At 58.7% G+C, this 14,615-nt stretch overlaps 1 protein-coding gene across 2 annotated transcripts in view; it reads left to right on the forward strand.

Moving 5' to 3' along the window:
* Nucleotides 1-13,371, forward strand: part of LOC122436794 (SAP30 binding protein) — a 33,190-nt gene extending 19,819 nt beyond the window's left edge. Inside the window, exons 4-12 of one of the 2 annotated variants that reach the window (XM_043460908.1) lie at nucleotides 1,058-1,100; nucleotides 5,771-5,859; nucleotides 7,922-8,013; nucleotides 8,816-8,876; nucleotides 9,379-9,430; nucleotides 10,390-10,448; nucleotides 11,219-11,299; nucleotides 11,573-11,657; nucleotides 11,842-13,371. In XM_043460908.1, coding sequence (XP_043316843.1) covers nucleotides 1,058-1,100; nucleotides 5,771-5,859; nucleotides 7,922-8,013; nucleotides 8,816-8,876; nucleotides 9,379-9,430; nucleotides 10,390-10,448; nucleotides 11,219-11,299; nucleotides 11,573-11,657; nucleotides 11,842-12,023 — 744 coding nt within the window. In that variant the 3' untranslated portion in view covers nucleotides 12,024-13,371. The remainder of the gene's footprint in view (nucleotides 1-1,057; nucleotides 1,101-5,770; nucleotides 5,860-7,921; nucleotides 8,014-8,815; nucleotides 8,877-9,378; nucleotides 9,431-10,389; nucleotides 10,449-11,218; nucleotides 11,300-11,572; nucleotides 11,658-11,841) is intronic. The other variant, XM_043460918.1, reaches the window with a different exon arrangement.
* Nucleotides 13,372-14,615: the final 1,244 nt, after the last annotated feature.

A 14,615-nucleotide genomic window follows, 5' to 3' on the forward strand; every position in this document is an offset into this window, starting at 1 on the left:
GGGACACAAGACCCAGCCTCGTGAGCACAGCTTCTGCCACTGTGATCATGCCATGTCATGGCGCCTGAGACCCCGACCTGTGTTGAGGGACTCGGTTTCTCCAGAAATGGGGAGAACAGGTGTGTTTTTACCATTGTGCGTTTGGGGCAGCAGAAGCAAGGAAAGTAGGTGCCCACCCGTGTGACCATGGCCAGAACTGGATTTTCTTGACTACGACACACAGCACATGGGGGTCTTCGTTCCCCAACCAGGGATTGAACCCACGTGCCCTGCATTGGAACCACTGGATCAGCAGGGAAGCCTTTACTTTGAGCAGTGAGATCCGGAGCGGTCTGATGAGAAATCTTTGCCCCTAGGGCTCTGTATACCTCCAGAACGGAGGACACGACATGGAAGTGGGTGCTGAGGGCAGGGGCTTGCTTTGGAGAGACGGAGCCCGTGTAAAGAGAACCAGCAGGTGAGCTGGGAGACAGTCAAGCTGCCTCGAGCTGGCCTCACGTCCTGAGGGTGGCGTGTGACTCACTTGAAGGCCTGCGGCCTACCTGCCCCCAGTTCAATGAACTGCCCCTGTGATAAAGCCTCCCTTTTTTGCTGAAGCTGAAAGTGAGAAAAATCTCTTGGGAGGAGATAGTCTCTTGCGTTTTGGTCTTGAGATTCTCTAGCCACCTCTTGTTTCCTGGACGCCGGGCAGAGGTGCTGTGTTCTGAGGCGGCTGACCAGGCCCGGAGGAGCAGTGGGCAGGGTCCAGGTTTGCAGGTCATGGCTGGCTGGCTGCTGGTCGCTCTCCTTGGCGTTGGGGGTGTGGTCACTGCTGGAGGCTGTGGAGGAGAGACTGAAGCAGGTGGCTGGAGCATCCGGGCTACTCTGATGAAGGAAGAAGGGATATTCGGAGGTTCAGGGGTCTCAGGACCCCCAAAGTGTCGGCTCGCTCTGCGGGCTCCTCGCAGTGTTTCCGCCTTTTCTCCTTCCTTAAAAATCCTGAGTGGTGTCTGAGGAGAGTAACTCTGGGTCAGGAGCCCCGCGCTTACTCCTTGTGTTTCTCTTTTTCTCTTTGCAGGATAACCCGGAAGTAGAAAAGCGAGATCCCCAGGAATTAGTTGGTGAGTACCCTGGGGTGGAGGGTGCCAGGGGCAGGTCTCTGAGCCTCACCCAGAGCCAGCTGGCTTCCAGCCACGCAGGCGGCTTCTCTCTGCTTCAGCCGAGGCAGCAGCTCAGCTGAGAGCCTGTCTCCGGACTCTGACTCTCAGGGGCCTTTGGCATTTCCTAAGACATCTGGGTGAGACACCCAGGGAACAATTCTTCTTTGAAAACTGTATTTATGGTGCATTTCATGGAGCTTTGGTCAGTTGCCAGTGTTGTCAGGAGGGACTCAGGGCCCCCTCCAGCTGGGAGCTTGTTCTTGTGCTCTGCGCCTGTCCTCCGGCCTTGGACCCCCTGAGCGTCTCCTCTGGCGTATTCGTGGGCTCAGGGCGCAAACGTGGCCTCTGCTGGCATGTTGCTGTGTCCCCGGGAGGGAGCATGCCTCCCAGCCCTGGAGCCTGGGGCCCTCTGTGTAACTGGCCAGGGTGGTTACAGTTCTGGAACACGGCCCCCGTGTCATCCCAGCCCCGTGTTAGCCCGTCCTCTTCAGCCTTTCAGAAGGTCTCTCGACTCCTTTCATTTCTGCCATGAACTTTGTCCGGCAAAGGCTTCCCCCAAGGCCTGGCCCAGCCTCACGTTGTGGGGGGTTGGCCCTCCCCCTCCGTGGCGAGACTGCCCGTCTCTTCCCGCCCGCTCCATTAATCCTCACAAAGCGGAGTTCCTGCTCCCCTCTCCCAGATGGCGCCTTTGCGGCTCACTCGCCCTGCCCGGGGGAGCCCCAGGCTGGAAATGCTGTATCCAGCAGCCCCTCCAGCCTGTCCTTTTTCTGGACAGGATGCCTTCACCAGGGCTGGCAGGTGGGGACCCATTCTGGTTGTTGGGAACACCATTCATGGTATTTGTCTCCTGAGGGGAGGACTGGGTAGGGCCCTGACCACGTGGAGCAGCCCAGATGCTCAGCGGGATTCTGCCCTTCAGCCCCAGGTTTGCTGATGAATGGGGTATGAGTCTTTCTTCTCCTATTAAAAAACAAACCCAAATTTTCCTAAAACCAAAGAGCCTGATCTTTGGAAAATGGCACCAGAGGGGCAGCGCAGTTGGCTTCACGGGCAGAGGGAGCAGAGCGCAGCCCCCCGGGAAGCCCGTGGCCTTCCCCGAGCAGGCTGTCCGTGGGGCCGGCCCTGGACTGCAGCCTCGTCCTCCGCTGTCCCTGCTGTTCACTGCGGGACGGCAGGGGCGGAGCCGCCCCCCAGCAACGCAGCCAGGCAGCGCTCTGCGCTCCTGCTACCGGCGCTCACTTGGCAGAAATGTGTGTGGGCTTCAGCCCTCTCAGCCCCAAACTCGTCCACAAACAGCTTTGACCTTTCCTCTCGTTGTCACTGTGTGAAAGCAGCTTTGTGAGGTGTAACACACGTAGAGCGGAACCCCCGCCGCAGTCCTGACGCAGGACGTCTCTGTGACTGTAGAGTGTTCTCTGTGCCCGTGCCCTTGCACACGTTTCCTCCTCCGGCCTCAGGCAGGCAGTGATCTCTTTTCTTCACTATAGTTTTGTCTCTTTAGAGTTTCTCATAAATTGGTTTTGGTTTATTTGTTGGCCTCAGGACTATTGGCATTTTGGGGTGGATAATTTTTTGTTGTGGTGGCCTGGCCTGTGCGTTGTACAGTGTTTTAGCAGCATCCTTGGTCTCCACCCACTAGAGACCAATAGCAGCCTCCTCTCCCTGCCAAATATGACAACGAAAAATGATTCTAGACATTGCCAAATGTCAACTTGGGGGCAAAACTGCCCCTGCCCAAGAACCATTAATACAAATGGACTCATTGTTTGTTTATTTGGTCTGGCTTCTTCATTTCCCATAATGTTCTTAAGACCCTTCCATGTTTTCGAGCATATCCATAGTTTTTGTTTTTTTTTAATTGGTAATATTACTTCATTGTGAGGTTACACCACAGTTTCTTGAATCCATTCCCCCATAAAGAACACGGGTGAAACTTGAAGCCTCCTAGTTTGGATTCCTCTTCCTATTTCTCACTGAGGAGGTGGTGGACCACCTGCAGAGTGGCTTCTGCTCATGGTGCCCTGGTTGTCCCCACCTTGGCCTGGGCTCAGCTCCTTCCATTCATGCCTCTGGATGGAAGACTCGGGTTGCTCCACTGGTGTGGACAGCGTTTTCACTTGTGTAGACAGGCCCAGGTTTAATGGAGCAAAGGGGAGCAGAGAAGCTGGCTAAGGGCTCCCCAGCTCTGTAGCTGCTTGACAGAGGGGAGCGGGCACCCGGTCCTCCCCTCCAGCGGCCCTGGAACAGTGGCCCCGGGATGGTCATCCACTTGAGTTCTCGTGTCTCTGGTGAGGCAGAAACACTCCACCCACTCCTGCTTCCAGCCCCACAGCACCCGCCAGGCATGCCTTCACTCCCGCCGTTAGAAACGCCCCACTGACGAGCCGCTCCTGTGCAGATCCATGCCTGGCAGCTGTGGATACCTATGCAGCTTTGTGAGGTGGGTGTGCACCCGGGGTGAATCACGCTGACACAGGCTTCTCAGAGCCTGAGCACGGTGCCCGCCCAGAACACCCCCGCAGACCCAGAGCAGCCACAGGCCTGGGCTGCCCCCGAGGGCCCAGACACGCGTCTCGATGTGTTTTCAGGGAGGTTGATGTGAGGCTCTGTGGCAGCGCCAACAGCCTTATGTACGGATCTCATTTCTTCTGCTTTAGATGCATTCTGAGACTTAGGAAGGACAGAGTTGCAGGAAGATTGCTCCTGAAATCTGCGAGAGAAACTTTTACCGTGTTTCCTGAAGGTGTCCCTTCATTCCGTTGCTCCCGAGAGGAACTCTTTTGTTCCCAGCCCAGTTCTAGCCCACGAGCTTGGGAGGACCTCCCCACCTCCCTGTCACACTGTGTACCACTTGGGTGGTTGGGTTGCTAATGGCAACAGCGTCACACCCTGTTTTTCCAAAAGGCTTTCCTGGCAAATGCCAAAGGGCACTCTTTGTCTCTCTGTCACGTGCACACACGCACTCCCCGCCCCAGGGAGGCCGTCTCCCCCTGCCGTGCACCCGGAGCTTGCCCTGGCCCTCCTGGCTTTGGTGCTGATGCTTACAAAACACGAGAACCGGCACAGCCCGGGTGATTCCGCGCTCAGCCAGCCTCTGCAGCCTGCTCAAGCCTCGCCTCGGGCTTAGAACTCCTGCCTCTCCCAGGGCGAGGAGGAGGGAGGAAGTTGGGATGAGATCAAGGTGTCACCCTTGCTTCAGGAGGCAGTAGACGGGAGGGGCTGAGCAAAGAGAAGCACACGGTCCCATGGTGGAACGTGCTTCCAGGCTGCGCTGGTGTCTCGGTCCACGGCAGGATGACATACCTAGGCCCTGTTCCTGGGGCACGTCCAGGGAGACCCCACCAACAGTGAGAGGCGGCACGTGTAGCCTTGTTAGGAGATGGTCCCTGGGCTCGAGCTCCAGCCTTGGTGTGCGCAGGCTCGTTTGGCAGCAGCTGAGAAGTGAGGCTCAAAGCAGAAATCAAAGCACCTTATCTGCTAAGAAAATATTAATCCAGCCCCGGGAGAGAAGGGAAAGGCTCACCTGGCCATCGCCCGGCAGTGCAGGCGGCCACTCGGGGCTGAGAGTCCCGCCGGGGCCAGCACATGTCGGGTACCCAGTGAGTACTTGCTGGGTGTTAGTGGTGCTGGGTTGTTCATTCTTTGCCTTCATCCTGCCCCACCCCGCTCCGCCTGCTGTTTGCTCATTGTATAGTCCTTTTCATGAGCAACCGTCTTAAAAAGCACAGACAGAATCTTACAACAAGCAGCGCATTGTCTGGGTGATCCAGAGCACGACTCTGCAGCTGCCAGGGTGGCCGGAGGCAGCAGGGAGGGGAATGGAGGGAGAGAGAAACTTGGGTGGGCAGGGGCACATCGCCAAGGGAATTGTCCCTTGGGGGCTGTGGGTCTTCACTTCAGAATCAGGCCTTTTGTTCCCAGGAATGAAGTGGACCGAGTGAGGTTGATTGGTTTACTGCTGAAGGACCCGAAGTTAATAACCAGCAGGTCATTTTGTATTGAATAGATGTCATTTATGTACAAAGCAGTTTTGAATGCTGAGTCCCGAAGTCCAGGGAACCCTGAGCTTCTGGTGGACCCTGGGTAGCAGAGCCTGAGGTGGAAGGACAGCACCAAGCAGCTCTGAGTCCCCAGGATCCTGGGAGGGTGTTTCAGGGGCAGAGCCCGTGGGAGGCAGAGCCGTGTGCGAGTGTCTTCCCAGCCCTGAGCTCATGACTTCACACTGGTAGCTTGAAATTGATTGGCCATGATGGGAGAATTCACACCAGAGAAAGGGACAGACGCTGCGAGTCGTGGGTCTGCCCCTCGCACCTCCCAGCTGGCCTTAAGCACTCAGCAGCACCCCCAGGGCACAGACTTTCCTCTGGGCATGGCTGTGATGTGGCCGCTCATGCCCTCTGCCTGAACTGCTTGCCCCACCTCACCTACCGGCTTCTTCAGGTCATTTGAGTTCAAGTCAGATGCACCCTCAGAGGGCCACTCCGCATGCCCTGTCTTACCATCTTACAGTGTGTGGCCCTCCTTGAGCACTTTGCGTGCCTTTCTTGTCTTGGAGGGTATTTTACTGTCCATGTCGGGCCCCCACCCTGACCCTCCCTCGCACCCACAGAACTCCTCTGTTCTCTCCGCAGCCTCCTTTTCTGAAAGAGTCCGGAACATGTCACCTGATGAGATCAAGATCCCTCCAGAGCCCCCCGGCCGGTGCTCTAACCACTTACAGGTACGCGCACGCTCAGCTGCTGAGGCCCGTGCAGACGAGGAAGTCTGGGCGGGTGTCTGGCTGGGTCTGACTTTAAGTGGTTTCTGGAAAAGAAACAGCCCAAGTGGGAAGGAGCCTGCAGTCCTGGTGACCTCGCCTAGGCCGCTCCCAGGAGCCAGCTTCGTACCCCCGGCTGCCTCTGCAGCCTCAGCCGGGCTCCCGCCTGCCCCAGGACACTGCCAGCAGAGCAAACAGCACGCCTCTTGTGGGCATCCCTGAGCCCAGGGAATGTCTCCGAAGGAACTTGGCTGAGAACCTGAGGGGTCATCAGAATGTAAAAGAAACGAGTAGGAATGCAAATACACCAGTGTGTAAATGCATACGCTTCAGTCCTCATTTTCCTGAAATGGCAGTTCATTGGCTTCTTGTCTGATGATCCCTATCTTGCGGAGGTGGAGCCTGGAGTACAGTCCCTCCCTTGGGAGCAGGCCCCCAGGCTGGCCTTCGTCCTGGCCTCAGTCCTCCCTGTCAGCCTTGGTGGCGGTTTCTCCTTGTCCTCTGCGTGTTCCCCTTTGAAGGGCACCTTGTGAGAGCAGGGCAGACACCCACGGCTGCCCCGGAGCGGGGCCTCTGGCCACGCCCCAAGCCCTCGCACCCGCTGACGGATGGGTGACTAACGGGGCCTGCGGCTGGGAATGGAGCGACCTGGGTGGGTGCTGAGCGGGGCTGGGCTGCAGCGCACAGTCCCTTCTCTTCCCGGAAATCCCTTCCCTTTGCTGAGTTGTCTCCCCACCACTGCCACACACCACCCCACCCCCGGCCCTGTGTCACACTCCAGGCAACAGTCTGCAGCCTGTAAGGACAGTCCAGCAGTCACCAGGCAGAGATAGCCGGCCCCAGTCTTCAAGATCAAAATGTTTCTCCTTTTTAGATCCTGCTAGTGGCAGAAACCATGACACTGAGCAGAGATCTCAGTTCCCCTGAGATAGGAGAGCCCGCCTGACAGCCGAGGGCAGGCGGGAAGGGCATCCGTGAGATACAGCCGTGCCTCCACCTGCCGAGCCTTCTGGGTAGGCCTGCCCCCGTCACCCGCAGACAGAGGACATGGAGGCATGCGCTCGGCTTCTCTCTTCCTGGCAAATGTGTTACAGACCTCTCTCCCCAACTCAGTGCTTCCCCTGGGCAGTCTTGACTCCTGACAGGAGTGGGTCACCTTTCCTGATGTCCCAGAGGACCTCGCTCAGGCCCCCCGTGCACCTCCTCTTGCAGGTGAAGAGTACCCCAGGTGGTTTCCTCCTGGACAGTGTGTTTAGCTGCCACTAGTGGGGGAGGCTGCCAAGAGACCCTGCCCTGGGCCAGCACCAGCCTCGCTGGGTAAGCCTGCTCCTCCTCAGAGGTGGCCCTGCCCTGAGGCTCGGGTTCCTGGGACCTCTTCACTCCCCGGGCAGCCCTGATGCCATCTGTTGCTGGCATCATCTCCGTGGGCCTGGGGGCACCTATAATGCTGGCCTGGACCCTGCCCAGTGGCTCTCTGGTTTCCCATTGAGCCAGAGCAGGGCTTGAGGGGAGACTGGATGAGAAACAGGCTCTTGACCCCCAGCGGTGCACCCTCTTGGTAAAGTGGCAAGGACTAGCCAGCTGTGAGTCTCCCCTCAGAGGACACTGGGGAGGCTTGTGACACCTCTCCTCCTGCCTTCCCAGGTCTGCTGCTGGGTCTTAACCCCGTGTTAAAATTAAAATCCAGCATTTTCAGCGCCCGCCTAGCAACGCTCACTCTTGAAGGGTCTCTTCAGATGATTCAGCAGCTGATCCCAAGTGGGAGTTTGTTCACTGTCTTCTCCATGGCTTCTCTAGCTCCACCTTCTTATTCCTCCCGCTGCTGACCACCCAGAGGGGATCAGGAGAAAGCACAGCGAAAGCAGACTGGTCTCCGTCTGTCTCGTCTGCACTGGGTGGAGGAAGACCGTCTGGCCAGAGCAGGGCTTCATGGCTCCCCCACATCCTCATGTCCACAGCACGTGTGACCACAGGCTGGGATTGCGAGGGGTTCCGTCACCGTCGTCCTTCTGTCTCTCTTCCATAGGACAAGATCCAGAAGCTGTATGAGCGGAAGATAAAGGAGGGAATGGACATGAACTACATCATCCAGAGGAAGAAGGAATTTCGGAATCCCAGGTGAGTTTTCTGTGAGCCAGCAGGGGGGCGGTCAGAGGGGTGATGTTGGACTAGGGACAAGAATGCCCCCAGAGAGGTGGCAGAGAGGGGCCCGGCTCAGATCCCAGCTGAGCCCAAAGGGACCATCACCCTAACTGCGTTAACCTCGCTGAGGCTTCATCTACCGTTGAAGAGCCGGGCAGCACGTGCAGAGGTGCAGAGGGGAAGCCGCGAGACACGAGCTGGGCGGGGTCTGCCTGGGCTCTCATTCCTTCTCTCCTGGAGCGCATGACCTCCTGAGGCCTTAGTGTCCTCGGCTGTACGAGGAGAGGATTGTCTTGTGGTCACCACAGGTCCTCCTACCTCGAGAAAGCTGTCCACTCTATATGCAGGTTTGACCAACAGACCTGTGTCTGGGCCTCACTCCGTCCAGCGTTCAAGCGAGTGACACACCCAGGAAAGAGCCTTGTGTGCCGATAGGCAAGAGCTGCCCTTGCCCCTGTGGGCCTAAATGGGGAGGCCCCAACCCAGCCCCACAGACTAAAGGTCTGACGTCCAGTTGAAACCTCATCTTGACACCATACTTGCTCGGGCCGCTGGCCCCAGTCCCTCTCTGTGGAAGGTTGGAAGGCCAGAAGTGACTTTTAATGTCAAGTCAGTGGACATTTGCCCTCCCACCTGGAAACCTGATTAGATCAGTTCAGCTGGGCTAAAGACTTGGTCTGCACCCAAGTGCTAAATGGTTCTGATCTCTTGAAATCTGGTGGTACCCAGGGCCACGGGCCTCGGGCTCACTTAGCGCCTTGTGGTTTTCTTCTTTCAGCATCTATGAGAAGCTCATCCAGTTCTGCGCGATTGATGAACTCGGCACCAACTATCCAAAAGTACGTGCCACCTGCAGAGGCGGGGCGTGAGGGAGGGGACCCAGGGCCCTGTGCCCTCCCCGTTGGCTTCAACCTGGAACCACTGAAAGGTCCGTGTGGCACAGTGGCAGCAGAGGAGAGCCGTCCCCATCGCTTCTGTTTGAGCCCCGGGGCCTCTGATTGGTTAGGGGCTAGCGTGGCTCGCCGTGCCCTATTGGTTAGGGGCTAGCGTGGCTCGCCGTGCCCTATTGGTTAGGGGCTAGCGTGGCTCGCCGTGCCCTATTGGTTAGGGGCTAGCGTGGCTCGCCGTGGCCTGTACGTCAGCCCGTCTACAGTGCTGCTCTGCCCTCAGTGTCCTAGAAAGGGTTGGCTGGAGACGGGATAGCAGCTGCGCCTCCCTGCCCGTGAAGGCAGGAGACTCCAGGCCAGGAAGATCCATGGAAAGACTTGAGGAGAAGCATGTGGTCTCTGAGACATTTCTATTTACTGGCCCTTTCTGCAACTCTGACCTTTTCTTTTTCAGGATATGTTTGACCCCCACGGCTGGTCTGAAGACTCCTACTATGAGGCATTAGGTGGGTAGCCGTTCATCTGCCCGCTCACCCATCCATCTGTCTGTCTCTCCAGTCATTAGGCAACACAGGTTTCAGGGTCTCCTCCATGTTCGGCCATGTCTGAGGAGCTGAGTATGCAGCCTTGAACCATCCAGATCCCGGTCCCTGACTGAAGAAGCTTACAGCACAGTGAAGAAGACAGGATCAAAGGAGTGATTCCAGCAATAACGAGCGGGGTGATGAGGATGCAGGCTGGGCCACCGGACTGAGGGCCGAGGGAGGGTGGGCGGCCTCATGGAGGACGCCGTGTCCGATCAAGGTCTGACGGTGCGCAGAGGCGGCCGAGCAGGCGTGGGCAGGTCCCAGGCAGCGGGCCAGCGGGAGTGCAGCGCTGTGTACAGAGGCCCGCTCCCTCGGGTGCCAGGTCCCAAACCAGCGGCCTGTGGACCACCAGATACGGCCTGTCGGTGTGTGGTGTTAGGCCTGTATAAGTTCTGTCTTGCTTTAATTTGAATTCAGTGCTAGTGTTTTATCTAAAAATCCAGAGACTTCTCTGGTGGTCAGGTGCTTAAGACTCTTCACTTCCACTCTAGGGGGCTCGAGTTTGATTCCCTGGTCGAGGGACTAAGATCCCACATGCCGTGCAGCTAGGCCAGAAAAGAAACAATGCAAATCTAAGATCCCGGTTGCTGAGAAGGTGGTTACCCTAGGCCAGCATTCCTCCGTGGCTGCAGCCTGCTGGAGCCCAGGGGCAGCTCACCCCTCCAGATGGGGTGCACAGCCCCAGCTTCAGGGCCTTTGGAGTGTGAGGCCCCGGCTTTGTGCTGGCTGAGGGCTGGCTCGTGACTTTGCCCATCACAAAGAGCTGCTGCAAACAGGACCCCGGGGAGAACGGCAGGCAGCAGTCCGGGGTTCTTTGGCCTGAGTTAAATCTTCTTGTTTAATCCACTGCTGTGTAACTGCTTGTCCTGTCTTCGTAGCCAAAGCCCAAAAGATTGAAATGGACAAGTTGGAAAAGGCCAAAAAGGAGCGAACCAAAGTAAGTGATGGGTAGACATCCTGATGAAGGGGGCAGCTGTCTGGGACGCTCGGGTCCTGCAGGCTGAGCCAGGGGGCTTCCCTCACCCCACCCCACCCCACCCCCACCGCTGGTTCATCACCCAGCGACACTCCAAGCAGCCTTAGATGTGCTGGATTTTAAGCCTCCATGACAGCTTGAAGACGCTTCCCGGGCTGCTTCTGCTTGGTTTCGGGGTCTTAATGTTGGCTGCGTCATGTCCCCTCCCCCACACACCGTTACAGCTGCCGAGCCCTGGGGGCTTTCTCCCTTTGGGCCCATCGGCGGTCTCCTTGGCCTGGGACGTATTGCTCCGTATTCCCAGGGCGCTCTGGTCTGTGCCGCTCTTGGCTTCCAGCACTGGCCTCTGCAGCCCGCCTGAGTGCTTCCATGCACACCCTGTGGCCAGGTGACCCCTCGCATCAGGATCCTGAGCGTGCTGCTTGCTTCTGGTCTGGGTCCTTCAGGGGACGGAAACTGGGCCGTGAGACCAAGTCCTCTGGGTTGTGCCCTTTCTGACCGGAGTCTCGAGGAGAGAACACAGCCGCAGGATGCCCGCCCTTCCACCTGCGGTTTAGCCTGGTCCCCCTCCTGCAGCACACGTGGCCTCCAGGACGTGTGTCCCCGCCCCCCTCCCCGGGGCCACAGGGTTAATCCCTCGGGGAGCTGGTGCTTGGGCAGTCAGGGGTCCTCATCCTTAACCCCTGATTGAATTTCCCGACTCTCTCTCCTTCCCCCTTTCCAAACCCCAGGCTTGTTGCAGGGACGTGTCTGCAGCACCTGGGGGCCGGAGCTGTCCTTCCCCTGTGCGCACGGGCACCGCCGCCCCCGAGGTGTGAGGGCGGGGCCTGGGCGGCAGGGGTGCCCCAGCACGGAGGAGATGGCCATGGCGGGAGGGGCCCGGTGTCTGCGGGAGCTCTCCAGAGGAGTAACCGTCCTCTTCAGGCGCGTCTCCAACGCCTCCCCCCTTCAGCAGTCAGAGCTGGTTCTCAGCGCTTCCCTTGTGCGGTGCCAAGTTGCCTCCTGTCCCCCGGGAGCAGACAGCTGGCAAAAAGACGTGGATGCACGCTGTGCGCAGGTCTGACACGCGTCCCTCTCGCCCCCAGATTGAATTTGTGACGGGCACCAAGAAAGGCACCACGACCAACGCCACGGCCACCACCACCACCACGGCCAGCACAGCCGTCGCAGGTACAGGCGGTTCCGCTCCGCTCCGCTCCCTGCCTTATCTGCGGGAGCAGGGCTCTGGGCCTGGGGCGGGTTCCGGCTCCCCGGCTGCCCTCGGCTTCCTGGGGCTGCGGCCTGCCGTTTCTGCTCCCTGGTCTCGGGTCACTGGCCTGGGTGGGTCCTGACTTCTCTCTGGCCTCGTCCCCAGATGCCCAGAAGAGAAAGAGCAAGTGGGACTCAGCCATCCCGGTGACGACGATAGCCCAGCCCACCATCCTCACCACCACGGCCACCCTGCCAGCTGTCGTCACCGTGACCACCAGCGCCAGCGGCTCTAAGACCACCGTTATCTCTGCCGTGGGCACCATCGTGAAGAAGGCCAAGCAGTGACCCGAGGGACCCCAGGGACCGCCTTAGGGTGGCTCGGACAGTCTCTCCTCCATGGAGGGGAGGAGCCACTCTGGGACCTGACGAGACCGCGGCCTCCTGGGAGGTTCCACATTGTATAGTTCAGGACTGGGACCCGTTCCCCATCCCTCCTCCCTGCGAGGAGCTCTGGGTGGCGTTTGACCTGGAAGAAGCAGGGCTGCAAAGGAGCAGGGCTCTGTGGACGGTGCCCCCGCCGCGGGGTCTGCGCCCTATTAAAGTGTCGCGTCCTCACGTCTCGGCGTCTCGGGTGCCCTGGTCTCTTCTACAGTCTGTTTTTCAGGCAAATGTGAAAACTCAAGTGTCCTCTCATCTTCTCTGTTGGGATCCTCACCTCGGGGTTGACAGCGGGGTGACCACAGCCTGCGGCCCGGCTCAGAGGGGGTGGCCCGAGAAGTCACCTCAGTCATTCCCAGTGAATGCCTCTTGGCGCGGGCAGGCAGGAGTCCTGAGAGGGGGGAAGGCCCAGGCTCCTGCTACACTGGTCCTGGAGCTCTGAACCCCACCAGTTGTCAGGCAGGAGCCCAGCTTGTCCTCCCCTGGGTGCAATTGAGCCCTCCTCCAACCACCTCTTGGACACACCCTGGCCTTTGAAGTCTCACCAGTCACCAGAAGGGCTGGGGCTGGCCCCTGGCCCACGCAGGGAGGGGGCAGGTCACAGTGGGGAGATGAATCACCTCCTGGCCTGGCTGGGCAGCTGCTCGTTGTTTACGTAAAGCCCGGCTCCTGGGAGGATCCGCCACCCCACCCTTCCTGCGCCTGTTATCTCTGCCCCACAGCAGCCCTCGGGCAGCGCCAGTGGCCTCGGGGCTCCTCTGGGGCCAGAACAGATTTCCCAGCCGCTGCCAGGCCTGGAGTCCCCGAGTCCGGAGGTAAAGAGTGCTTTTCCTGCTCTTGGGCAGCTCTCTCCCCGCCAGCGGAAGGGCTGCGCGTCAGAGAAGGAAGCCGGGCTGTGAAGCGCTGACCTGCTTCCCCAGAGCGGGCAGGGGTTCAGAAAAGTGGTCCCCAGGAGGCACCGGATGCTGGTGCATGACTGGGAGAGTGTGACGACCCAGCCCTGTGGCCCCCAGAGTAGAGATGGAGCCACCCCTGCCCCCTCCCCACAAATACATCCTCAGCTGCAGAAGAGGTCAGGTCTCCTGTCTTTTGAGGAATTTCGCAGCTGTGTGGCAGCAGCTGGGACCTCGGAGTCAGCACCTCTGCTCTGGAGCCCAGGTTAAAAGAAATTGTGTTTTGAGTTGTGTGTGTCTCAGGCCCTTTGCTCTGTAAGTCTTCTCTGTCAAATCATGGTAATAAAGCTTCTTGAGCTGGTCGTGAGGAACCTGCGAGATGATTTATGCATCGCTGTTGCTCAGTCATGTCCGACTCTTTGCAACCCCACAGACTGTAGCCCACCAGGCTCCTCTGTCCGTGGGGTTCCCAGGCAAGAATACTGGAGTGGGTTGCCATTTTGTGCTCCAGGGGATCTTCCCGACCCACGGATTGAATTTGTGTCTCCTGTGTCTCCTGCATTAGCAGGTGAGTTCTTTACCACTGAGCCACCAGGAATGTTTTATAGAGTACTCTACACAGGCTTGTTGCAGTCAGTCCAGCTCCTTGTTTTAGACCAAGGAGGGAAGCACCCTCTAGAGATGATAAAATCAGCCTGGGTCACGGCCTTCAACAGTCCTCCAGGACCTGCCACCGAGCTGTCCGGTTGGAGCAGTGATGGCTGTTCTCCCTCGGGGCCCCAGTCACAAGGGCCCTGGGGAGAGAAGCCTGGGAGTTGGACGGCCTAGAGTTAGAGCTGTTCTGCTCACTAGCCTGGTAAATGGGTGAAGGGCTTCAGTCCCGCTGAATTTCAGTTAACTCTCCTGTGAATCAGGTTTAGTGCCTGCCCACCTTGGTCCCACTGAGGGAGCCACAGGGGCAGGTTCTCTGCCTTCTCTGAAGGCTGGGTGTCCCAAAGTGCCCTGTCCCTGCTCACAGCCTGTTCAAGCTGCTCTCCAGTCCCGCCCACCCGCACATCCCCACCCTCTCCCCAGGGTCCCCATCTTGGGTGATGACATTGTGATTGCCCCAGGCTCACTGCCTGCACCCTGGACCCCCGTGATCTCCCCGCATGCTGTGGGTCACTTCAGGAACCCCTCCGCGTCATCGTCGCTGCTGCCCCGGCCTCCCAGTTGCTCCCCGCCTCATCTGCTGACTCGCACTCTTCCATCCAAGCTCCAATCTGGCCAGCATCTTCCTGCCCCCCAGCTCTTACCAAGTCACGTGGTCTCCCACTGACCACGGGAGAGCCCACTTCAGCCAGGCAGGCAAGGCCACCAGCATTCTCATCACCGCTGCAGCCTTCACCCTCCTCCTCCCTCCCCCACACCCCCATGCTTGGCTCCTGCCAACCTTAGCACTGACACTTTCAAGACACAGCTCTTAATCCCTTCCTGATTTCCCCCCTGGGCGTTAGTTGCTCCTTTCTAGATGCTCCTATTCTTTCTTGCATCTCAGGTAATACTACTGCTTTGCAGCATCTGTCCACACCGTCCAACAGCACTGTCCCAAATGCCCGACATGAGA

The sequence above is a fragment of the Cervus canadensis genome, chromosome 1, assembly GCF_019320065.1.
Source record: "Cervus canadensis isolate Bull #8, Minnesota chromosome 1, ASM1932006v1, whole genome shotgun sequence".
Lineage (NCBI taxonomy): Eukaryota > Metazoa > Chordata > Mammalia > Artiodactyla > Cervidae > Cervus > Cervus canadensis.